This window comes from Pan troglodytes, chromosome 2 (genome assembly GCF_028858775.2).
Source record: "Pan troglodytes isolate AG18354 chromosome 2, NHGRI_mPanTro3-v2.0_pri, whole genome shotgun sequence".
In the NCBI taxonomy this organism is placed as follows: Eukaryota; Metazoa; Chordata; class Mammalia; order Primates; family Hominidae; genus Pan; species Pan troglodytes.
The window spans coordinates 103990280-104014715 of NC_086015.1; the positions used below are offsets into that span (position 1 = coordinate 103990280).

Below are 24436 nucleotides of genomic sequence, written 5' to 3' on the forward strand. Positions count from 1 at the left end.
AAATGGTATTTCTGGTTCTAGATCCTGAGGAATTGCCACACTGTCTTCCACAATGGTTGAACTAATTTACACTCCCACCAACAGTGTAAAAGTGTTCCTGTTTCTCCACATCCTTTCCAGCATCTGTTGTTACCTGACTTTCTAATGATCGCCATTCTAATTGGTGGTTTTGATTTGCATTTCTCTAATGACCAGTGATGATGAGCTTTTTTTAAATATGTTTGTTGGGTTCATAAATGTCTTCCTTTGAGAAGTTTCTGTTCATATCCTTTGCCCACTTTTTGATGGCGCTGTTTGTTTTATTCTTGTAAATTTGTTTAAGTTCTTTGTAGATTCTGGATATTAGCCCTTTGTCAGATGGATAGATTACAAAAATTTTCTCCCATTCTGTAGGTTGCTGCCTGTTCACTCTGATGATAGTTTCTTTTGCTGCGCAGAAGCTCTTTAGTTTAATTAGATCCCATTTGTCAATTTTGGCTTTTGTTGCCATTGCTTTTGGTGTTTTAGTCATGAAGTCTTTGCACATGCCTTTGTCCTGAATGGTATTGCCTAGGTTTTCTTCTAGGATTTTTATGGTTTTAGGTCTTACATTTAAGTCTTTAATCATCTTGAGTTAATTTTTCGTATAAGGTGTAAAGAAGGGGTCCAGTTTCAGTTTTCTGCGTATGGCTAGCCAGTTTTCCCAGCACCATTTATTAAATAGGGAATCCTTTCTCCATTGCTTGTGTGTGTCAGATTTGTCAAAAGTCAGATGGTTGTAGATGTGTGGTGTTATTTCTGAGGCCTCTATTCTGTTCCATTGGTCTATATATCTGTTTTGGTACCAGTACCATGCTGTTTTGGTTACTGTAGCCTTGTAGCATAGTTTGAAGTCAGGTAGCGTGATGCCTCCAGCTTTGTTCTTTTTGCTTAGGATTGTCTTGGCTATGTGGGCTCTTTTTTAGTTCCATATAAAATTTAAAGTAGTTTTTTCTAATTCTGTGAAGAATGTCAATGGTAGTTTGGTGGGAATAGTATTGAATCTATAAATTACTTTGGGCAGTATGGCCATTTTCATGATATTAATTATTCCTATCCATGAGCATGGAATGTTTTTCCATTTATTTGTGTCCTCTCTTATTTCCTTGAGCAGTAGCTTGCAGTTCTCCTTGAAGAGGTCTTTCACATACCTTGTAAGTTGTATTTCTAGATATTTTATTCTCTTTCTACCAATTGTGAATGGGAGTTCACTCATGATTTGGCTCTCTGTTTGTCTGTTATTGGTGGATAGGAATGCTTGTTATTTTTACACAGTGATTTTGTATCCTGAGACATTGCTGAAGTTGCTTATCAGCTTAAGGAGATTTTGGGCTGAGACGATGGGGTTTTCTAAACATACAATCATGTCGTCTGCAAACAGAGACAATTTGACTTCCTCTTTTCCTATTGAATACCCTTTATTTCTTTCTCTTGCCTGATTGCCCTGGTCAGAACTTTCAATATTATGTTGAATAGGAGTGGTGAGAGAGGGGCATCCTTGTCTTGTGCCAGTTTTCAAAGGGAATGCTTCCAGTTTTTGCCCATTCAGTATGATATTGGCTGTGGGTTTGTCATAAATAGCTCTTATTATTTTGAGATGTGTTTCATCAATACCTAGTTTATTGAGAAGTTTTAGCATGATGGGGTGTTGAATTTTGTCGAAGGCCTTTTCTATGTCTATTGAGATAATCATGTGGTTTCTGTCACTGGTTCTGTTTATGTGATGGATTACATTTGTTGATTTGTGTATGTTGAGCCAGCCTTGCATCCCAGGGATGAAGCCAAGTTGATCATGATGGATAAGCTTTTTGATGTGCTGCTGGATTCAGTTTGCCAGTATTTTATTGAGGATTTTCACATCGATGTTCATCAGGGATATTGGCCTGAAATTGTGTGTGTGTGTGTGTGTGTGTGTGTGTGTGTGTGTGTGTGTCTCTGCTAGGTTTTGGAATCAGGATGATGTTGGCCTCCTAAAATGAGTTAGGGAGAATTCTCTCTCTTTCAATTGTTTGGAATAGTTTTAGAGGGAATGGTACCAGCTCCTCTTTGTACCTCTGGTAGAATTTGGCTGTGAATCCCTCTGGTCCTGGACTTTTACTTTTTTTGATTGGTAGGCTATTAATTACTGCCTCAATTTCAGAACTTGTTATTGGTCTATTCAGGGATTCGACTTCCTCCTGGTTTAGACTTGGGAGGGTGTATGTGTCCAGGAATTTATCCATTTCTTCTCAATTTTCTAGTTTATTTGCATAGAGGTTTTTATAGTACTCTCTGATGGTAGTTTGTATGTTTGTGGGATCAGTGGTGATATCCCCTTTATCATTTTTTTACCATGTCTGTTTGATTCTTCTCTCTTTTCTTCTTCTTTTTTTTTTTTTTGACAGAGTCTCGGTCTGTCACGCAGGCTGGAGTACAATGGTGCGATCTCAGCTCACTGCAACCTCTGCCTCCTGGGTTCAGGAGATTCTCCTGCCTCAGCCTCCCAAATAGCTGGGATTATAGGCGTGAACCACCACGCCTGGCTAATTTTTGTATTTTTAGTAGAGATGGGGTTTCACCATGTTCAGGCTGGTCCCAAACTCCTGACCTCATGGTCCACCTGCCTTGGCCTCCCAAAGTGTTGGGATTACAGGCGTGAGCCACCGTGCCTGGCCTCTTTTCTTCTTTATTATTCTGAGTAGTGGTCTATTTTGTTGATCTTTTCAAAAAACCAGCTCCTGGATTCATTGATTTTTAAAAGGGTTTTTCGTGTCTCTATCTCCTTCAGTTCTGGTCTGATCTTAGTTATTTCTTGTCTTCTGCTAGCTTTTGAATTTGTTTGCTCTTGCTTCTCTTAATTTTAATTTATAGTTTTTGTTCTTTTAATTTTGATGTTACAGTGTCAATCTTAGATCTTTCCTGCTTTCTCTTGTGGGCATTTAGTGCTATAAATTTCCCCTAAACACTGCTTTAAATGTGTCCCAAAGATTTGGGTACATTGTGTCTTTGTTCTCATTGGTTTCAAAGGACATCTTTATTTCGGCCTGTTTTTATGTCTGCCTGTTTTGTTTCTGTTTTTATGCCAGTACTATGCTGTTTTCATTACTATAGCTCTGTAGTATAATTTGAAGTCAAGTAATGTGATTCCTCCAGTTTTGTTCTTTTTGCTAACGATAGCTTTGGCTATTCTAGGTCTTTTGTGGTTCCATATAAATTTTAGGAACATTTTTTTCTTTTTCTGTGAAGAATGCCATTGGTGTTTTGATAGAGATTGCATAGAATCTGTAGATTGCTTTGAGTAGTGTGGACAGTTTTAAAATATTGATTTTCCAATCCATGAACATGGAATCTCTTTCCATTTTTTGTGTCCTCTTCAATTGGTTGCGTGCAGGTTTTATAGTTTTCGTTGTAGAGATCTTTCACTTTTTTGGTTAAGCTAATTCTAAGGTATTGCATTTTATTTGTAGCTTTTGTAAATAGGATTGCTTTCTTAATTCCTTTTTTTTTTTTTTTTTTTTTTGAGACAGAGTCTCGCTCTGTCACCCAGGCTGGAGTGCAGTGGTGTAACATCTGCTCACTGCAACCTCCACCTCCCAGGTTCAAGCAATTCTCCTGCCTCAGCCTCCTGAGTAGCTGGGACTACAGGCATGTGCCACCACGCTTAGCTAATTTTTTGTATTTTTAGTAGAGACGGGGTTTCACCATGTTAACCAGGATGGTATCGATCTCCTGACCTCGTGATCCACCCACCTTGGCCTCCCAAAGTGCTGGGATTATAGGCGTGAGCCACTGTGCCCAGCCCTTAATTTCTTTTTCAGGTTGTTTGATGTTGGCATATAGAAATGCTACTAACTTATGTATGTTAATTTTGTATCCTGCAACTTTACTGAATTTATCAATTCTAATCTTTTTTTTTTTCTTGTGGAGTCTAGTTTTCTCCAAATGTAAGGTCATATCATCTGCAAACGAGGATAATTTGATTTCTTCCTTTCCAATTTAGATTTTTAAAATTGCTTTCTCTTATCTAATTGCTCTGGCTAGGACTTCCAGTACTATGTTGAATAACAGTGGTGAAAGTGGGCATCCTTGTTGTGTTCCAGATCTTAGAGGAAAGGCTTTCAGTTTTTTTCCCATTCAGCATGATACTAGCTGTGAGTCTGTCATATACAGCTTTTATTGTGTTGAAGTATGTTCCTTCTATCCCCAGTTTTTAAGAGTTTTTACCATGAAGTGATGTTGAATTTTATAAAATTTTTTTAGCATCAAATGAAACAATCATGTGGGTTTTGTCCTTCATTGTGTTGATATGGTGTATCACATTGATTGATTTGCATATGTAGGACCATCCTTGCATTTCTGGGATAAATTCTACTTTGTCATGATGAATGACCTTTTTAGTGTGTTGCTGAATTTGGTTTTTTAGAATTTTGTTGAGGATTTTTGCATCAACGTTCATCAGATACATTGGCCTGTAGTTTCTTTCTTTCTTTCTTTTTTTTGATGTGCCTTTTTCTGGTTTTGGCACCAGGGTAATACTGGCCTCATGGAGTGAGTTTAGAAGTATTCCCTTTGCCTCTATTTTTTGGAGTAGTTTGAGTAGGATTGGTGTTAGTTCTTCTTTAAATGTTTGGTAAAATTCAGCAGTGAAACCACAGTTCCTGGGCTTTTCTTTCCTAGGAAACTTTTTATTACAGCTTCTGTCTCATTACTTGTTACTGGTCTGTTCAGGTTTTGTATTTCTTCATGATTCAATCTTGGTAGGTTGTTTGTGTGTAGAAATTTGTCCATTTCTTTTAGGTTTTCTAATTTATTGGCATATAGTTGCTCATAGTAGCCACTAATGATCCTTTGAATTTCTGTGGTATCAGTTGTTATGTCTCCTTTTTCATCTCTGATCTTATTTATTTGGGTCTTCTCTCTTTTTTTCTTAGTTAATCTGACTAAATGTTTGTCAATTTTTTTGATCTTTAAAAATAACCTTTTGTTTCATTGATCTTTTGTTTTCTTCATTTCAATTTCACTTATTTCTGCTCTGATCTTTATTATTTATTTTCTTTACTAATTTTGGTTTTGATTTGCTCTTGCTTTTCTAGTTCCTTAAGATGCATCATTAGGTTGTTTATTTGAAGCTTTTCTATTTTTTTTGATGTGGGCACTTATTGCTATAAACTTTCCTCTTAGTACTACTTTCACTGTATCCCATAAGTTTTGGTATGTTGTGTTTCCATTTTTACTTGTTTCAAGACATTTTTCAACTTCCCTTTTAATTTCTTTCTTGACTCACCGGTAATTGAGGAGCATATTGTTTAATTTCTATGTGTTTGTATAGTTTCCAAAATACCTCTCGTTATTGATTTCTAGTTTTATTGCGTTGTGGTCAGAGAAGATACTTGATATAATTTCATTTTTTTGGATTTTTAAAGATTTGTTTTATGTTTTAACATATGGTCTATATTTGAGAATGATCCACATGCTGAGGAGAAGAATGTGTATTCTGCAGCCATTGGATGAAATGTTCTGTAATTATCTATTAGGCCCATTTAGTATATAGTGCAGAGTAATTCTGATATTTCTTTGTTGATTTTCTGTCTGGAAGATCTATCCAATGCTGAAAATAGGGTGTTGAAATCTCTAGCTATTGTCGTATTAGGGTATATATCTCTCATTAGCTCTAATAATATTTTATTTATATATGTGGGTGCTCCAGTATTGGGCATATATATATATTTACAATTGTTATATCCTCTTGCTGAATTGACCTTTTTATCATTGTATAGTGACCTTTTTCCTTTCTTTTTATAGTTTTTGTCTTGAAATCTATTTTTTCTAAGTAGAGCTACTTCTACTCTTTTTTGGTTTCTGTGGAGTATCTTTCTCCATCCATTTATTTTCAGTCTGTGTGTCTTTATAGGTGGTTTGCTTCTTGTAGGCAACATATCATTGGGTCTTGTTTTTTCCTTCATTCAGCCACTATGTCTTTTGATTGCAGAGTTTAGTTCATTTGTGTTATTATTGTGTTATTATTGATACGTAATGACTTACTCCTGCCATTTTGTTACTTGTTTTCTGGTCTCCTCTTCTTTTCTGTCTTCCTTTTAGTGAAGATGATTTTCTCTGGTGGCATGTTTTAACTCTTTACTTTTTATTTTTTGTGTATCTATTGTATGTTTTTTGATTTGAGGTTACCACAAGGCTTGCAAATAATATTTTATAACCCATTATTTTAAGCTGATGACAACACTGATTGCACAAACTAACAAACAAAGAGAAAACTAATAAAAACTCTATAACTTTTTGTTTTTTCTATTTATATCTTATTATACTGTCTTGAAAAGTTGTTATAGTTATTATTTTGATAGGTTCATCTTTTAATCTTTCTGCTCAAGATGTAAGTAGTTTATACACCAGTATAGTGTTAGAGTATTCTATTTTACTTACTAATACCAGTGAGTTTCATACTTTAACATAATTTCTTATTGCTTATTTTCTTTCAGATCGAAGAACTCCTTTTAGCATTTCTTGTAGGTCAGGGCTGGTGTTGATGAAATCCCTCAGTTTTTGTTTGTCTGGGAAAATCTCTATTTCTCCTTCATGTTTGAAGGATATTTTCACCAGATATGCTATTTTAGGCTAGAAGTTTTTTCCTTCATCACTTTAAATATGTCATGTCACTCTTTTTTGGGCTATAAGGTTTCTACTGAGAAGGCTGCTGCCAGACAAATTGAAGCTCTGTTGTATATTATTTGTTTATTTTCTCTTGCTGCTTTTAGGATCCTTTCTTTATCCTTGACCTTTGGGAATTTTATTATTATATCTTGAAGTTGTATTATTGGGGTCTAATCTGCTTGGTGTTCTATAATCTTCTTGTACTTGAGTATTGATATCTTTCTCTAGGTTTGGGAAGTTCTCTGTTATTATTTCTTTGAATAAACTTTCTACACTGACCTCTCTCTACCTCATCTTTCAGGCTAATAGCTCTTAGATTTTTCCCTTAGGGGCTATTTTCTAGATCTTGTGGGCATGCATCATTAATTTTTATTCTTTTTTCTTCTGTCTCCTCTGACTGTGTATTTTCAAATAGCCTGTCTTCAAGCTCACTCATTCTTTCTTCTGCTTGATTAATTCTGTTGAGACTCTGATTCATTCTTAAGTATATGTCAGTTGCATTTTTCAGCTCCAGAATTTCTGCTTAATTCTTTTTAATTATTTCAATCTGTTTGTTAAATTTATTTGATAGGATTCTGAATTTTATCTCTGTGTTATCTTGAATTTTTGTTGTGCTTCCTCAAAATAGCTATTTTGAATTCTCTGTCTGAAAGGTGACATATCTCTGTCTCTCTGGGATTGGTCACTGGTGCCTTATTTATTTATTTATTTATTTTGGCGAGGCCATATTTTTCTGGATGTTCTTGATGCTTGAGTATGTTCATTAGTGTCTGGGCATTGAAGAGTTGGGTATTTACTGTAATCTTTACCGTCTAGGCTTGTTTGTACCTGTTCTTCTTCAGAAGGCTTTCTAGATATCTGAAGGGACTTGAGTGTTGTAATCTAAGTCTTTGGTCACTGCAGCCATATCTGCTTTAGGGGGCACCCCAAGTCCAGTAACCTTGTGGCTCTTTTAGACATACAGAGGAACTGTCTTGGCATCTTAGGTAAGATCTGGGAAAATTGCATGGATTATGAGGCAGAGACTGTTCTCTTCCCTTATTTTCCTCCAAGCAAACAGAATGCCTCTCTCTCTCTGTCTCTCTCTCTGTGCTGAGCTAGCCGAGGGAGGGGGTGACACAAGTACCCTTGTGGCCACCACCACTGGGACTGCACTGGGTCAGAACTACAGCCAGAACAGCACCGGTTCTCTCCCAAGGCCTGTGGTGACCACTGTGTGGCTGCCACCTATGCTACTCAAGGCTCAACAGCTCTACAATTAGCAGGTGGCAAATCTAGCCAGGCTTGTTTCCTTCCTTTCAAGGCAATGAGATCCCCCTGTCCCCAGGTGAGTCCAGAGGTGCCATCTGGGACCCAGGGCCTGTAGTCAGGAGCCTCAGGAAACTACTTGGTGCTCTATTCTACTGTGGCTGAGCTGGCACTCAAACCACAAGACAAAGTCCTTCCCACTCTCCCCATCCCCCAACCTTTCCTCAAGCACAGGAGTCTCTTTCCATGGCTACCACCACTTCAGGCCTGTGACAAACATTGCCTGGCTACCACTGATGTTCACTCAAAGCCCAAATGCTCTTCAGTCAGTCTGTGGTTAATGCTGCCAGTCAAGGCAGTGTACTCTTCTCAGGCCCAAGGCAGGTCCAGTAATCCTGTCCAGGAGCTGAGGCCTGGAATCAGAGACCCCAAGAGCCTGCTTAGTGTTCTACCCCATTGAGGCCAAGCTAGTACCCAAGCTGATTTTTGGTTCTTATGAAGGTGGTTTATCTTGTGTGAGTAGCTGTTAAATTTGTGTTCCCATGGGGGAATGATTGCTGGAGGGTTCTATTTGGTCATCTTGCTCCACCTCTCTTCTCCTTACAGACGATTTTTAATACCATTTCTGGGAAGTGAAAGAAAAGCTCTTTATGACTTACCTACTATGTACTTTCCTGAGCTGGATATCATAGAATATAGTAGCAATAGAGTTGGACCACTTTAGTCCCTCTTCTCTGAGTAGGAGAGATTTTTGTCAAGTAGCTGGATTGGGACACATCTTCTTTCCTTTTCTCCTATGTGAGGGGTTCATGGCAACTCCTCACCATGATTGATACAGACAGTGTTATAGTTATTGCTGAAGCTTAGACTTCTGTGCGATTGGCTGAAGGTTTTCTTTCAATTCTTTTAAATTTATTGAGTCTGGTTTTATGGCCCAACATTTGGTCTATTTTGGTGAATAAAACATTTACTCTGGAAGAAAATGTGTATTCAGTAGTTGTTAAAGTATTCTAAAAAAGGTTGTGTCAAAGTGATTGTTAAAGGTACACCTATCCTTACCAATATTTTTGCCTGATTCTCTCAATTGCCAAAAAAGGGGTATTAAATTCTCCACCTATGATTGAAAATTTGTATATTTCCTTAATTCTGTCAACTTTTGCATCACATATTTTGGGGTTCCACTATTAGATGCATATACATTTATTATTGTTATATCTTCTGGATGAACTGATTTTATCATTTAGATAAAAAGGTTTCTTTACCTCCAATAATACTTTTTGTCATAAAGTCTACTTTATCTAATATCCAGCTTTATGCACATTGATTGCATGATATATATGTTTTCATCCATTTGATCTCAATCTATTTGTGCCTTTATATTTTAAGTGTGTATCATGTAGACAGCAAATACAAGTCTTACGTTTTTATCCATTCTGGCAATCTCTTTTAATTGAGTGTTTAGTCCATTTAGATCTAATGTATTTTTTTATATGGGTTAATTTGTGTCTACCATTTTCCTATTTGTTTTCTGTGGCCATTCTATTTTTTATTCCTGTTTCTCCTTTTTTGCCTACTTTTGGATACATTTAATGTTATTAGGATTCTAATTTTAATTTATATTTCAATTATTAAGCAATACTTCTTTGCGTTTTGGGGGTCAATTTAGGGATACATTAAATTTCATTAACTTTTCATTGTCAACTTGGAGCTAATATTTTACTACTTTCCAGTAAAATCTAAGAATCTTATAACAATATAAGTCCTCTTGCCGTCCTCCGTTCTCTCATAGTATACGTTTATGTATTACATCTGCATACATTACAAAACCTGCTATGCAATGTTCTTATTTTTGCTTTAGATATGTATTTTAAGGAAATTAAGAGAGAAGAATTTTTATATTCAGTCATATATCTATGATTTCTAGTATTCTTCATCCCTTTCTGAAAATCTGAACTTCATGAAGTGTTTTGTGGCATAATTTTACATTGGACTGAAGATGCTTTTATTCCTTGAGTCTTATCTCAAGGACATACTTAACCATAAACCTTTAAAAAATTAAATTCACACTTTGTTTTCAAAATCTGAAAAGAAGTTATATATTTTTCCTTTGGAAATAATTCTACAAAGGTAAAAATTTGGATTCTGGTCACCTCCTGATTTTATCATTACAAAAGTAGTGATGAAGATAAACCAAAATGGTGGATAAAAATAAATTTGTTTGACTTTGGAGAGGTTTTTTTTTTTTTTAACCTTTTTAGTTATGTATTATGTGTGAGGAATATCAAGACTTTTAAATAAAACAAAGATGTGTTATTGAAAGACATCTTTTCTTTTCTTTTCTTTTTTTTTCTTTTTTTTGAGACAGGGTCTCACTCTGTCACCCAGGCTGGAGTGAAGTGGCATGATCTCAGCTCACTGCAACCTCCGCTTCCCGGGTTCAAGCAATTCTCCTGCTTCAGTGTCCTGAGTACCTGGGATTACAGGCATGTGCCACCATGTCAGGCTAATTTTTGTATTTTCAGTAGAGACAGGGTTTCACCATGTTGGCCAGGCTGGTCTTGAACTCCTGACCTCAAGTGATCCACCCATCTCAGACTCCCAAAGTGCTGGGATTACAGTTGTGAGCCACCGCACCAGACATTGAAAGACATCTTGAAACCAGAATTTCTCTTTACACTCCTCACTCTATGCCTCCTCCCATAGTGAACATTGCTCTTTACTCTGATGAAAGAGCAATGAAATTACTAAATGGACTTTACTCTCTGTAGTATGGAAACATGTCTTCTCTAAGCTGGCAGAATTCATTAAACTTCAGTAGAATGAAAATACTTCTCCCTTAAAGCACTCGCACCCTACCAGGATCACCTGTATGAACAAACATCACCACTGAACTACCTGCACAGGGTAAGGAAAGGAGCCCCTTTTTGAAAGCTCACTCCTGAAACTCCAGACCATGAACCCTAAAAGCAAGGGAATAATTCAAGGAATCCACATGATTGTTAGAACTTCTTGAGAATTTTCAGTTTTGATATTTATTGAGATTACTTCCTAATGTTGCCAGCGGCAGCCCATCTGAAGTGGCCGCTGCCATGGCTCCGGCTGCAGTGGGGTACAGGCGCAGGCTGTGGGTCCTCAGATGCAGATGCTGAGGCAGGCAGTCCCCAGAGCCTGCCCCAGGGAGCGCCCCCGGAGTCCACGGCCCTGGGAACCCGCCCCTGGGAGCTGCCCTGAGGGGGCCGGACCCAGCCGCTCACCGGTGGGAGAGCAGTGCAGTCGGGCAAGGAAGAGCAAGCAGAGAGGGTCCCCAGGAGGAACTGGGTCTGGGGCGGTGCCACACTTGCACATGGAACGTGGGAGCCAGGCCCGAGATGTAGAGCTGGGGTCACGCTTCAGGGGACCGGGGTGGGAAGTGGGAGCAGTGCCCGCTTCGAGGACCCAGCCAGCAACGTGGCCACCGCGCCCAACCCGCCGACGGCGCCAAGTTCCTGCGCCTGGGGAACAGTCTCTGCTCCGAGTCACCTGAGGCTGCGTCCTCAGGATCTGCTCCACATCAAGGTGACCGCCGAGCCTGACGTTTCCAATGGCCAGGCCCAGGGCCCACGATGTGCTCCCGGAAGTGCCCTCCAGTCAGGGCCATGAGCCAGGCAAGGGGGAGCCCCAGGCTGCCCCTGAGTGCTGGGGCCACAAGAAGAACTTGCAGTGACGTCACCCCTGCTCCGGAGGCTGGCCCGGGCCCAGCGAGGACCTGAAGCTCCCACTCCAGGCTGTGAGGAGGCACGGCCAGGGCTACACACTCCACTGAGCCAGCGGGAACCGGGGGCAAGCGGGAGCCCCACCTCTTCTCAGTTGGCCGGGTGGGAGCTCCCTGGGTGCAGCTGCGGTTGCCTTGTCGCAGCTGCTGACCGAGGCATCTTTGCACTCTCAGGGGTCCAGGAAGACCCCCCTGCCTGGGTGCCATGAATAGAGGCAGGAGGCAGACAGGCTCTTGGGTGGAAGGGGGCGGGTCCGTGGTGAAGCCCCACCTTAAAGCCAGGGAGGGCCTGATGAGCAGCTCTAGTGAAGAGCTACCGTCTCTCCTGAGAGCTGAGTGCTCATCGGAACACCCTGGCTAAGGAGAGGAGCTACCCACTGCGGCTGCAGGTGTCCTCTGAGCTGTTCTATCACTCAGTAAAGCTCCTTTTCGTCCTGCTCACCCTCCACTTGTCTGCATACCTCATTCCGGATGCAGGACAAGAACTAGGGACCCACCAGAACGGCGGGGCTAAAAGAGCTGTAACGCAAACAGGGCAGGGCTGAAACATGCCCTTTGCTCTCCACATTGTGGGCAACAAGGAGAGGAGAGAGGAGAGAAGAGCTGTGGCTCTTCGGAGAGCCCAGACCTAGGAACTCCCTGAGCCAGGGTTGTGACACCCTCTTTAGGGGTCTGAGGTTCCTGGTGTTACCAAGCTTCTGGGTGTCACCGGGTTCCCTGGTGTTAGCCATGGAAGCTGCTTATGGTAGGCCTGGTCCATCTGCAGCCTCTCAGGGAGCTGGCGCTTGTGCCAGTGCCTGGAGCTGCCTGCCCCACCGCAGCTGGCATGCCTGGCTGTGCACTGTGGCCGGACCCCATGCTTGCTTACACACCCCTCACCGCTCCACACCTGGCTCGTCCTTGGCAGGTGTGGGATCCAGGTCGGTAGCTAAGCCAAGCACAGCCTGCCAGACTGAGTAGGAGGAATGAGCCCAGTGGGCTAGAGCTAAACGTTGGCAAAGGTGCCACTGGCCACATAGATTTCTGTCTGATGAAACAACACCCCAAGGATCCCATAACACTAACAATACTTTTTGAAGGTGCTTGTTATCTTTAGTTCTCAAATTATTTTTTTATAAAACCTCATTTACCTTTAACTTGTTCATCAAAGACTGAAAGAGGTGTGTAAAACTTCCTTTTATTCTATTTTTCTATTAATTTTTCTTCTGACTGTTATAGCAATTTGTCTTTACACAATTCAATGCTGCATTATGATGTTCCTGGAAATTTATGGATATGGTATTTAATATATCTGTGGAGCATTATACCTCTCAGCAATATAACAAGTCTCTCAGTCCCACTTCATCTTGAAATCTGATTTTCTGTCTAGCAGTGTACCAACTTCTAGTTTGTTTTTATTTGATTTTATCTAATTTATTTATGCTAATTCTTTTATTTTTAAGTTTTCTCATCACTTTGGTTTTAACTTATCTCTTTTTAGACCCTGCATATTTAGATTTGTTTTTGATAATTTTCTCATAGTTTTTCCATTTTATCTATTTATTTATTTATTTATTTATTGAGACAGGGTCTTTCTCTGTCACCCAGGCTGGAATGCAGTGACACAATCACAGCTCACTGCAGCCTCAATCTCCTGGACTCAAGTGATCCCCCCACCTCAACCTCCCAAGTAACTGGGACTACAGGCACGTGACACCATGCCTGACTAATTTTTTTTCAATTATTTTATACAGATAGGGTCACACTATGTTGTCCAGGCTGTTCTTGAACTCCTGGGCTCAAGTGGTCATCCTGCCTCAGCTTCCCAAAGTGTTGGGATTATAGGCCTGAGCCACTGTGCCTGGCCAGTTTTGCCATTTTATTAAAAATGTTAAACTTTTGGCTATTTAGTTAAATAGTAGCTATTAAAACTAATGTTTGTTTTATTGTGTTATCTTAGTTTTTTTCCCTATACATCTATCACTGCCTCCTTAATTTTATATATTGTGTTATATAAATTATGTTTTTTAGTATAACTTCCTCTATTTGGAATATTTTCATTCTATTTTAAATTCTACTAATTATAATCTTTATTAAATATTACTACAACTTAAAGATACAAATTTCAATTTCCGGAGTAAAACAATAGATATTGATTCCTCTCTTTTTAAGATAATAATATTAACACAGTTTAACTGCTTCTTGCAGTTTTGTTGGTACAATTTAAAATTTATCATGTTGTGGTTAAGTTATACTGTCTACATTATTTTCTTTTAAGAAATATTTATAATACTAGATTATGTTTGATAATTATATTAACTGTATTTTCTTAGGCTTAACTCTATATTTAAATGTTTTTAATGTTTTGCCAGTCTTTTTATATTGGAATTTCCTGTTATTTTGACTCCTTACTTTAAGGAAACTCTCATCAATGGTAGTAATTTTTGAGTAAATATTTAGTGGATAGTTGGTAAACATTAATGAGGACTTTTCTAGCTGACAATTTTTCTTTAGATACTATGACACATAAACTACAAATTAGTATGGCATTTAATTCTTGGCAATGACCTTTATTCATTGACATTCTATAGACGAACGGAAATTTTATGTTGTGAAAATAAAGCCTGAGAAGGAACTAAAATTCTTGTATTTTTCCCCATTCTTTTTTTTTAAATTTTATTATTATTATACTTTAAGTTTTAGGGTACATGTGCACAACGTGCAGGTTTGTTACATATGTATACATGTGCCATGTTGGTGTGCTGCACCCATTAAGTCGTCATTTAGCATTAGGTATATCTCCTAATGCTATCCCTTCCCCTCCCCGCACCCCACAACAGTCCCCGGTGTGTGATGTTCCCCTTTCTGTGTCCATGTGTTCTCATTGTTCAATTCCCACCTATGAGTGAGAACATGCAGTGTTTGGTTTTTTGTCCTTGCGATAGTTTGCTGAGAATGATGGTTTCCAGCTTCATCCATGTCCCTACAAAGGACATGAACTCATCATTTTTTATGGCTGCATAGTATTCCATGGTGTATATGTGCCACATTTTCTTAATCCAGTCTATCATTGTTGGACATTTGGCTTGGTTCCAAGTCTTTGCTATTGTGAATAGTGCCACAATAAACATACGTGTCCATGTGTTCTTATAGCAGCATGATTTATAATCCTTTGGGTATACACACAGTAATGGGATGGCTGGGTCAAATGGTATTTCTAGTTCTAGATCCCTGAGGAATCGCCACACTGACTTCCACAATGGTTGAACTAGTTTACAGTCCCACCAACAGTGTAAAAGTGTTCCTATTTCTCCACATCCTCTCCAGCACCTGTTGTTTCCTGACTTTTTAATGATCGCCATTCTAACTGGTGTGAGATGGTATCTCATTGTGGTTTTGATTTGCATTTCTCTGATGGCCAGTGATTATGAGCATTTTTTCATGTGTTTTTTGGCTGCATAAATGTCTTCTTTTGAGAAGTGTCTGTTCATATCCTTTGCCCACTTTTTGATGGGGTTGTTTGTTTTTTCTTGTAAATTTGTTTGAGTTCATTATAGATTCTGGATATTAGCCCTTTGTCAGATGAGTAGGTTGCAAAAATTTTCTCCCATTTTGTAGGTTGCCTGTTCACTCTGATGGTAGTTTCTTTTGCTGTGCAGAAGCTCTTTAGTTTAATTAAATCCCATTTGTCAATTTTGGGCTTTGTTGCCATTGCTTTTGGTGTTTTAGACATGAAGTCCTTGCCCATGCCTATGTCCTGAATGGTATTGCCTAGGTTTTCTTCTAGGGTTTTTATGGTTTTAGGTCTAACATTTAAGTATTTAATCCATCTTGAATTAATTTTTGTATAAGGTATAAGGAAGGGATCCAGTTTCAGCTTTCTACATATGGCTAGCCAGTTTTCCCAGCACTATTTATTAAATAGGGAATCCTTTCCCCATTACTTGTTTTTCTTAGGTTTGTCAAAGATCAGATAGTTGTAGATATGCGGCATTATTTCTGAGGGCTCTGTTCTGTTCCAATGGTCTATATCTCTGTTTTGGTCCCAGTACCATGCTGTTTTGGTTACTGTAGCCTTGTAGTATAGTTTGAAGTCAGGTAGCGTGATGCCTCCAGCTTTGTTCTTTTGGTTTAGGATTGACTTGGCAATGCAGGCTCTTTTTTGGTTCCATATTAACGAACTTTAAAGTAGTTTTTTCCAATTCTGTGAAGAAAGTCATTGGTAGCTTGATGGGGTTGGCATTGAATCTATAAATTACCTTGGGCAGTATGGCCATTTTCATGATATTGATTCTTCCTACCCATGAGCATGGAATGCTCTTCCATTTGTTTGTATCCTCTTTTATTTCCTTGAGCAGTGGTTTGTAGTTCTTCTTGAAGAGGTCCTTCACATCCCTTGTACATTAGATTCCTAGGTATTTTATTCTCTTAGAAGCAATTGTGAATGGGAGTTCACTCATGATTTGGCTCTCTGTCTGTTATTGGTGTATAAGAATGCTTGTGATTTTTGTACATTGATTTTGTATCCTGAGACTTTGTTGAAGTTGCTTACCAGCTTAAGGAGATTTTGGGCTGAGATGATGGGGTTTTCTAGATATACAATCATGTCATCTGCAAACAGGGACAATTTGACTTCCTCTTTTCCTAATTGAATACCCTTTATTTCCTTCTCCTGCCTGATTGCCCTGGCCAGAACTTCCAACACTATGTTGAATAGGAGTGGTGACAGAGGGCATCCCTGTCTTGTGCCAGTTTTCAAAGGGAATGCTTCCAGTTTTTGCCCATTCAGTATGATATTGGCTGTGCGTTTGTCATAGATAGCTCTTATTATTTTGAGATACATCCCATCAATACCTAATTTATTGAGAGTTTTTAGCATGAAGGGTTGTTGAATTTTTTCAAAGGCCTTTTCTGCATCTATTGAGATAATCATGTGGTTTTTGTCTCTGGTTCTGCTTATATGCTGGATTATGTTTATTGATTTTCGTATGTTGAACCAGTCTTGCATCCAATGGATGAAGCCCACTTGATCATGGTGGATAAGCTTTCTGATGTGCTGCTGGATTCGGTTTGCCAGTATTTTATTGAGGATTTTTGCATCGATGTTCATCAGGGATATTGGTCTAAAATTCCCTTTTTTTGTTGTGTCTCTGCCAGGCTTTGGTATCAGGATGATGCTGGTCTCATAAAATGAGTTAGGGAGGATTCCCTCTTTTTCTATTGATTGGAATAGTTTCAGAAGGAATGGTACCAGCTCCTCCTTATACCTCTGGTAGAATTCGGCTGTGAATCCATCTGGTCCTGGACTTTTTTTGGTTGGTAAGGTATTAATTATTGCCTCAATTTCAGAGCCTGTTATTGGTCTATTCAGGGATTCAACTTCTTCCTGGTTTAGTCTTGGGAGGGTGTATGTGTCGAGGAATTTATCCATTTCATCTAGATTTTCTAGTTTGTTTGCATAGAGGTGTTTATAGTATTCTCTGATGGTAGTTTGTATTTCTGTGGGATCAGTGGTGATGTCCCCTTTTCATTTTTTATTGTGTCTATTTGATTCTTCTCTCTTTTCTTCTTTATTAGTCTTGCTAGTGGTCTATCAATTTTGTTGATCTTTTCAAAAAACCAGCTCATGGATTCATTGATTTTTTGAAGGGTTTTTTGTGTCTCTGTTTCCTTCAGTTCTGCTCTGATCTTAGTTATTTCTTGCCTTCTGCTGGCTTTTGAATGTGTTTGCTCTTGCTTCTCTAGTTCTTTTAATTGTGATGTTAGGGTGTCAATTTTAGATCTTTCCTGCTTTCTCTTGTGGGCATTTAGTGCTCTAAATTTCCCTCTACACACTGCTTTGAATGTGTCCCAGAGATTCTGGTGTGTTGTGTCTTTGTTCTCATTGGCTTCAAAGAACATCTTTATTTCTGCCTTCATTTCATTATGTACCCAGTATTCATTCAGGAACGGGTTGTTCACTTTCCATGTAGTTGAGTGGTTTTGAGTGAGTTTCTTAATCCTGAGTTCTAGTTTGATTGCACTGTGGTCTGACAGACAGTTTGTTATAATTTCTGTTCGTTTACATTTGCTGAGGAGAGCTTTACTTCCAACTATGTGGTCAATTTTGGAATAGGTGTGGTGTGGTGCTGAAAAGAATGTATATTCTGTTGATTTGGGGTGGAGAGTTCTGTAGATATCTATTAGGTCCACTTGGTGCAGAGCCGAGTTCAATTCCTGGATATCCTTGTTAACTTTCTGTCTTGTTGATCCGTCTAATGTTGACAGTGGGTTGTTAAAATCTCCCGTTATTATTGTGTGGGAGTCTAAGTCTCTTTGTAGGTCTCTAAGAACTTGCTTTATGAATCTGGGTGCTCCTGTATTGGGTGCATATATATTTAGGATAGTTAGCTCTTCTTGTTGAATTGATCCCTTTACCATTATGTAATGGGCTTCTTTGTCTCTTTTGCTCTTTGTTGGTTTAAAGTCTGTTTTTATCAGAGACTAGGATTGCAACCCCTGCCTTTTTTTGTTTTCCATTTGCTTGGTAGATCTTCCTCCATCCCTTTATTTTGAGCCTATGTGTGTCTCTGCACGTGAGATGTGTTTCCTGAATACAGCACACTGATGGGTCTTGACTCTTTATCCAATTTGCCAGTCTGTGTCTTTTAATTGGAGCATTTAGTCCATTTACATTTAAGGTTAATATTGTTACGTGTGAATTTGATCCTGTCATTATGTTAGCCAGTTATTTTGCTCGTTAGTTGATGCAGTTTCTTCCTAGCCTTGATGGTCTTTACAATTTGGCATGTTTTTGCAGTGGCTGGTACCAGTTATTCCTTTCCGTATTTAGTGCTTCCTTCAGGAGCTCTTTTAGGACAGGCCTGGTAGTGACAAAATCTCTCAGCATTTGCTTGTCTGTAAAGGATTTTATTTCTTCTTCATTTATGAAGCTTAGTTTGGCTGGATATGAAATTCTGGGTTGAAAATTCTTTTCTTTAAGAATGTTGAATATTGGCCCCCACTCTCTTCTGGCTTGTAGAGTTTCTGCCGAGAGATGTGCTGTTAGTCTGATGGGCTTCCCTTTGTGGGTAACCGGACCTTTGTCTCTGGCTGCCCTTAACATTTTTTCCTTCATTTTGACTTTGGTGAATCTGACAATTATGTGTCTTGGAGTTGCTCTTCTCGAGGAGTATCTTTGTGGCATTCTCTGTATTTCCTGAATCTGAATGTTGGCTTGCCTTGCTAGATTGGGGAAGTTCTCCTGGATAATATACTGCAGAGTGTTTTCCAACTTGGTTCCTTTCTCCCCGTCACTTTCAGGTACACCAATCAGACATAGATTTGGTCTTTTCACATAGTCCCATATTTCTTGGAGGCTTTGTTCATTTCTTTTTATTCTTTTTTCTCTAAACTTCCCGTCTCGCTTCTTTTCATTCATTTCGCCTTCCATCGCTGATACCCTTTCTTCCAGTTGATCGCATCAGCTACTGAGGCTTGTGCATTCATCACGTAGTTCTCGTGCCGTGGTTTTCAGCTCCATCACGTCCTTTAAGGACTTCTCTGCATTGGTTATTCTAGTTAGCCATTTGTCTAATTTTTTTTCAAGGTTTTTAACTTCTTTGCCATGGGTTCGAACTTCCTCCTTTAGCTTGGAGTAGTTTGATCTTCTGAAGCCTTCTTCTCTTAACTCGTCAAAGTCATTCTCCATCCAGCTTTGTTCCATTGAGGAGCTGCATTCCTTTGGAGGAGGAGAGGCACTCTGATCTTTAGAGTTTCAGGTTTTTCTGCTCGTTTTTTCCCCCATCTTTGTGATTTTATCTACCTTTGGTCTTTGGTGATGGTGACATACAGATGGGTTTTTGGTTTGGATGTCCTTTCTGTTTGATAGTTTTCCTTCTAACAGTCAGGACCCTCAGCTGCAGGTCTGTTGGAGTTTGCTGGAGGTCCACTCCAGACCCTGTTTGCCTGGGTATCAGCAGTGGTGGCTGCAGAACAGTGGATATTGGTGAACCGCAAATGCTGCTGCCTGATCGTTCCTCTGGAAGTTTTGTCTCAGAGGAGTACCCGGCCATGTGAGGTGTCAGTCCGCCCCTACTGGGGGGTGCCTCCCAGTTAGGCTACTTGGGGGTCAGGGACCCACTTGAGGAGGCAGTCTGCCCGTTCTCAGATCTCAAGCTGCGTGCTGGGAGAACCACTACTCTCTTCAAAGCTGTCAGACAGGGACATTTAAGTCTGCAGAGGTTACTGCTGCCTTTTGTTTGTGCCCTGCCCCCAGAGGTGGAGCCTACAGAGGCAGGCAGGCCTCCTTGAGCTGTGGTGGGCTCCACCTAGTTCGAGCTTCCCGGTGCCTTTGGTTACCTACTCAAGCCTCAGCAATGGCAGGCGCCCCCTCCCTCAGCCTTGCTGCCGCCTTGCAGTTTGATCTCAGACTGCTGTGCTAGCAATGAGCGAGCCTCCATGGGCGTAGGACCCTCCGACCCAGGTGCGAGATATAATCTCCTGGTGTGCCGTTTGTTAAGCCCATTGGAAAAGTGCGGTATTAGGGTGGGAGTGACCCGATTTTCCAGGTGCCGTCTGTCACCCCTTTCTTTGACTAGGAAAGGGAATTCCCTGACCCACTGTGCTTCCCGGGTGAGGCGATGCCTTGCCCTGCTTCAGCTCACACACGGTGCTCTGTACCCACTGTCTTGCACCCACTGTCTGGCACTCCCCAGTGAGATGAACCTGGTACCTCAGTTGGAAATGCAGAAATCACCCGTCTTCTGCATCGCTCAGGCTGGGAGCTGTAGACTGGAGCTGTTCCTATTCGGCCATCTTGGCTCCACCCTTCCCCATTCTTATGTCATCCCTTTTTAAACATAAATTATTTTGAAACAATTTTAGACCCATAAGATGTTGCAAATAGTATGGGGAATTCCTATGTACACTTTACTCAACTTTTCCAATGATCATATCTTATGTTACTTTAATACATTATCAAAATGACTTTGATACAATCTACATAGTTTATTTATTGATGGGCTTTATTCTTTTGTGGTGATGACTTTCATTCTAGCCTTATTAACTATCAACTAAGTGAATAAATATGACTCATTATCAAATAAAAATATTGTTTTGTAAATGTTTTTGTCCTCTCTTCTTTTTACCCTATAAAATTAACTTTTTATGCATACTCTTCTCATCTCCTCAACTAGAACATCAGTTCTCTGAGTGCAAGGAACTTGCTTGTGCATATCTTTCACAGTAGATAACATCTTTGTTCAATATCAGGATGAGCTATTCTGTATTTCATGAAGAAACTGCAATTTTGATGACTATCCCATTAAGTTGCTAAGAACGGTAACTACAGTGTGAAGCTGGTGTCATGTTGGCTGTTTCTGGCTATGGTAAAATGTCATTGAGGAGGAAAGTCTTTGATACAAAATGGAAATTGTTAGGAAGGGCATTTGATCAGACTATATAATGCAGTGTGGGGAGCTGCTTGGCTTTTTGAATTGCTACCACCATATTTAATGCTTCTAAGAACCTCATCCTTTATCCCAGGTAGCCCTCTCCAGTGCCTTTTAGGATTAATTCCCTTAGATAATGGATGGGTGCCTGCCACTAAATTTACAGGGATATAACTCAGTTCTTTACGATTGTCAATATCAAATGGAAACTCCTAGAAGATCAATAAGTAAGGTAAGCCTCGTCTGACATTGCCAATTGATCCATGGGCTTGTTGCCCAGAGTGAGCAGGAATTTAGGGAGGAATCTGAATGAAGGCATAGTCAAGGATATTCTCTTCTCCATGCATAGGAGGGGGAAATTATAAAAGAGAGGTTCATAACAAAATGTTAATGGTAAAATGGTAAAAACTGTTAATGGTAAAATGATAAAAATTACAACATGGTAAAATTGAGTGCCGCAATGTGGCAAGGACATGGAGCTAAAAGTCAGGAAACTTAGGCTGTTATTCAGCTTTACCATTGATTCCTATGATTATAGGAAAATCACATAACCTCTGTGGGTGAGGTATGCAAAATATAAAATGGAGTAGTGGGGCAATATGTGTGTTAAAATCAACACAGTGTTTTGTAAAATGGATCTGAATATTGCTTACATCAGAACTTACATAGTATGTTAAAATGCTGATTCCTGGGCCTCACCCCTTACCTACTCAACCAGAATCTACAGGCATAGGAGCTGAGACTCTTCATTTTAAACAAGGACCTCAGGTGATTTCTATGTACACTAAAGTGTAGGAATATCTAGATTTGTTTACACATAAAACTTCTAGATTTAGAATGCTATAATTCTAATAAACATTTACTAAATGCTACAGATATTACTTAGAAGGCACAATTTGATTTTTGTGTTACTGGTAATCAGTCTGACCCACACATTTTTTCTTTTCAAATAACATTTTTGGGCTTTTAGGAAGCACAGAAATATTGGGAGTCCACCCAAACAGGTCCAACAGGATGGTGTTTTTATGAATTATCCATGGTCTAGGGTCTTTTCCTAATTATTGTACCAACAGAAATTTGATCAAATCTTAGTTTACTTTAGAATTTAAATTCTGGAAAAATCAGACGAAATAGTGTATGCCACAAAAAAGATGGTTTTCTAGAGACTGGATTTCTCATGTGCCCCAAATAAATTTCTCTCCCTTGAACAATCAGGATGGCCAATGACCACTCCTGTCCTTCTGAAACCTGTGTTTCCAAGCACGCACTGTCATAGGGCCTTTCTTCTGATGTGTTAGATACCACCTGTTGAGTAATAATCAAGCTACTTTTTCTACTTTTGGCCAGAGAACAAGTCTGTCTCTTGCCAACACTTATTGATTTTTTAGTCAAACTATAAGGGCCTTTCCATAGTACCAGAAGTCTCCAATAACAGTACTCACAGGATATGATTCCAAAAATAAACTCTTAAAAAGGTTGGGGCCCTATAGATGCCAATGTGGGAGACATCCAAGGATATTTATTTTTAAAAATATCTTTTCATTTTGAAATGATTTAATAAAAAATTTTGGAAAAATAGTATAGCTCCCACATATTCTTTGTCCAGCTTTCCCAAATGATAATATCTTATACAGCCATAGTATACTGTCAAAATCAAGAAACTGACATTGGCACAATATTATCAACTTAACTACAGATGCTATTTCATCTGTCATTTCCACAAAGGATATTAATAAAGAATTAACAGCGGCATCTTAAAAGCTATGATACACTTTGCAGTCACTTTCTATTACAGTTACAGGCAACAGTATAGGCAGCACCGTATATTGGATAGAGGAGGGGTTTTGGAGCTAAAGATGTAAGAATTCAATTCCAGACTCCACTGAGTACTGGTTGGGAGATCGTGGACAAACTACTTAGTTTATCTGAACTTTAGTTTCCTTATCTGAAACATGTGGATGATAAGGCTTGTTGTATTGGGTTGATGTGAGGATTACATGAGAATGATCAAATGATGAGGGTTAAGTGAAAAGCAAGGGTCTGATACTGATATGACTTCAATAAATGGCAGTTTTTACTGGAAACATATAGAAAATATTATTCAGTGTTTTGTGGCTCAATTTCTCATGTACATCTGGTCTTCATCTGTGAAGTACAGAAAAGCAGTGACTAGAAGGGCTTCACATTTTTTTGTCCTTAAGTGCACAAATTTCTAGCTATGTTACTATAACTCCAAGAAATATGGAAGCACAGAATGTTAGAACTGGGAGAAGAATTAGGTATTTCATAGTTAATCTTCTTCCTTCAGGAAGTTGAAGATTATCAAGATTATGAAATAAGCAAATTTACACAGCCAGCTAGTGGCAACCCAGGACCTGAACTCGGGTCTTCTATATCTGCTATTGTACTGTTACATGTAGGTCTTTGTATATGGGAAAACTTTGCCTCAACCCTCTTAGATTAAAAAGTGCATGGCAGCTGCACACTGGCAAATTCAAGTTGGGGAAGTGCCATGCAGATGAGAAGGTTGGGTGGCAGAGTGAAATAAAATGTCTTCCTTGATACTGTATCTCAGCACTTACCCAACATTAAACTTTTGTTCTATCTGCAGGGATTGCAAATTTTTATCCTGTACACTGTTAGAACAAAAATCTTCCAGAGTGAAGCTTCCAAAGTGTTGATGTTGCTATCGTCTATTGGGAGAAGGAAGTCATTGCCTTCAGTGACGCGGCCGAGGCTGCGTGTAAAGATGTATAATTTCCTCAGGTCATTGCCAACCTTACATGAACGCTTTAGGCTACTGGAAACCTCTCCGAGTACTGAGGAAATCACACTCTCTGAAAGTGACAATGCAAAGGAAAGCATCTAGACAGTAAAACTTACCTGTTGTGGTGTTTTTAATCACCTCGTTTGAGTCTTACCTGTTTCTCTCCTTTATTTCCCAGTCCTCTCAGAAAGTCTTCCTCAATGTATTTTGCTCAGGATTAAGAATTAGATAAAACCTGTTGTTTATTATTATTCGGCATAATGGACTTGGTAGTTTTTCTATTTTTCAATAGATTTGTACTTGAATAAGGTGAAGAATTTCACACAACATACAAGAGTACCATTGTTCCTTATATCGTTAAATCTTTGTGACACACTTTGACAAAAATGTAGAACCTATAACAAATTCTTTTACAAGTTACTATAAAGGACACAGAGAAAACTTTACCTTCCAGAACAAAATGACTCCTGATGAACAGTGTGTGGGGATTTGCTTGTATGTATTAAACTTTTGACCTCTGAATATTTTACAGTCGTATGTGCTTGTACTTTTATTTCCAATGAAGAATTTGGCACCAATTCAAACTTTGAAAAGCGA

At 39.2% G+C, this 24436-nt stretch overlaps 1 protein-coding gene across 1 annotated transcript in view; it reads left to right on the top strand.

Moving 5' to 3' along the window:
• Positions 1–24436, top strand: part of ADGRG7 (adhesion G protein-coupled receptor G7) — an 87114-nt gene extending 62678 nt beyond the window's left edge. Inside the window, exon 16 of the mRNA XM_016941550.2 lies at positions 23684–24436. Within this exon, the coding sequence (XP_016797039.2) occupies positions 23684–23941 (258 nt within the window). The 3' untranslated portion in view covers positions 23942–24436. The remainder of the gene's footprint in view (positions 1–23683) is intronic.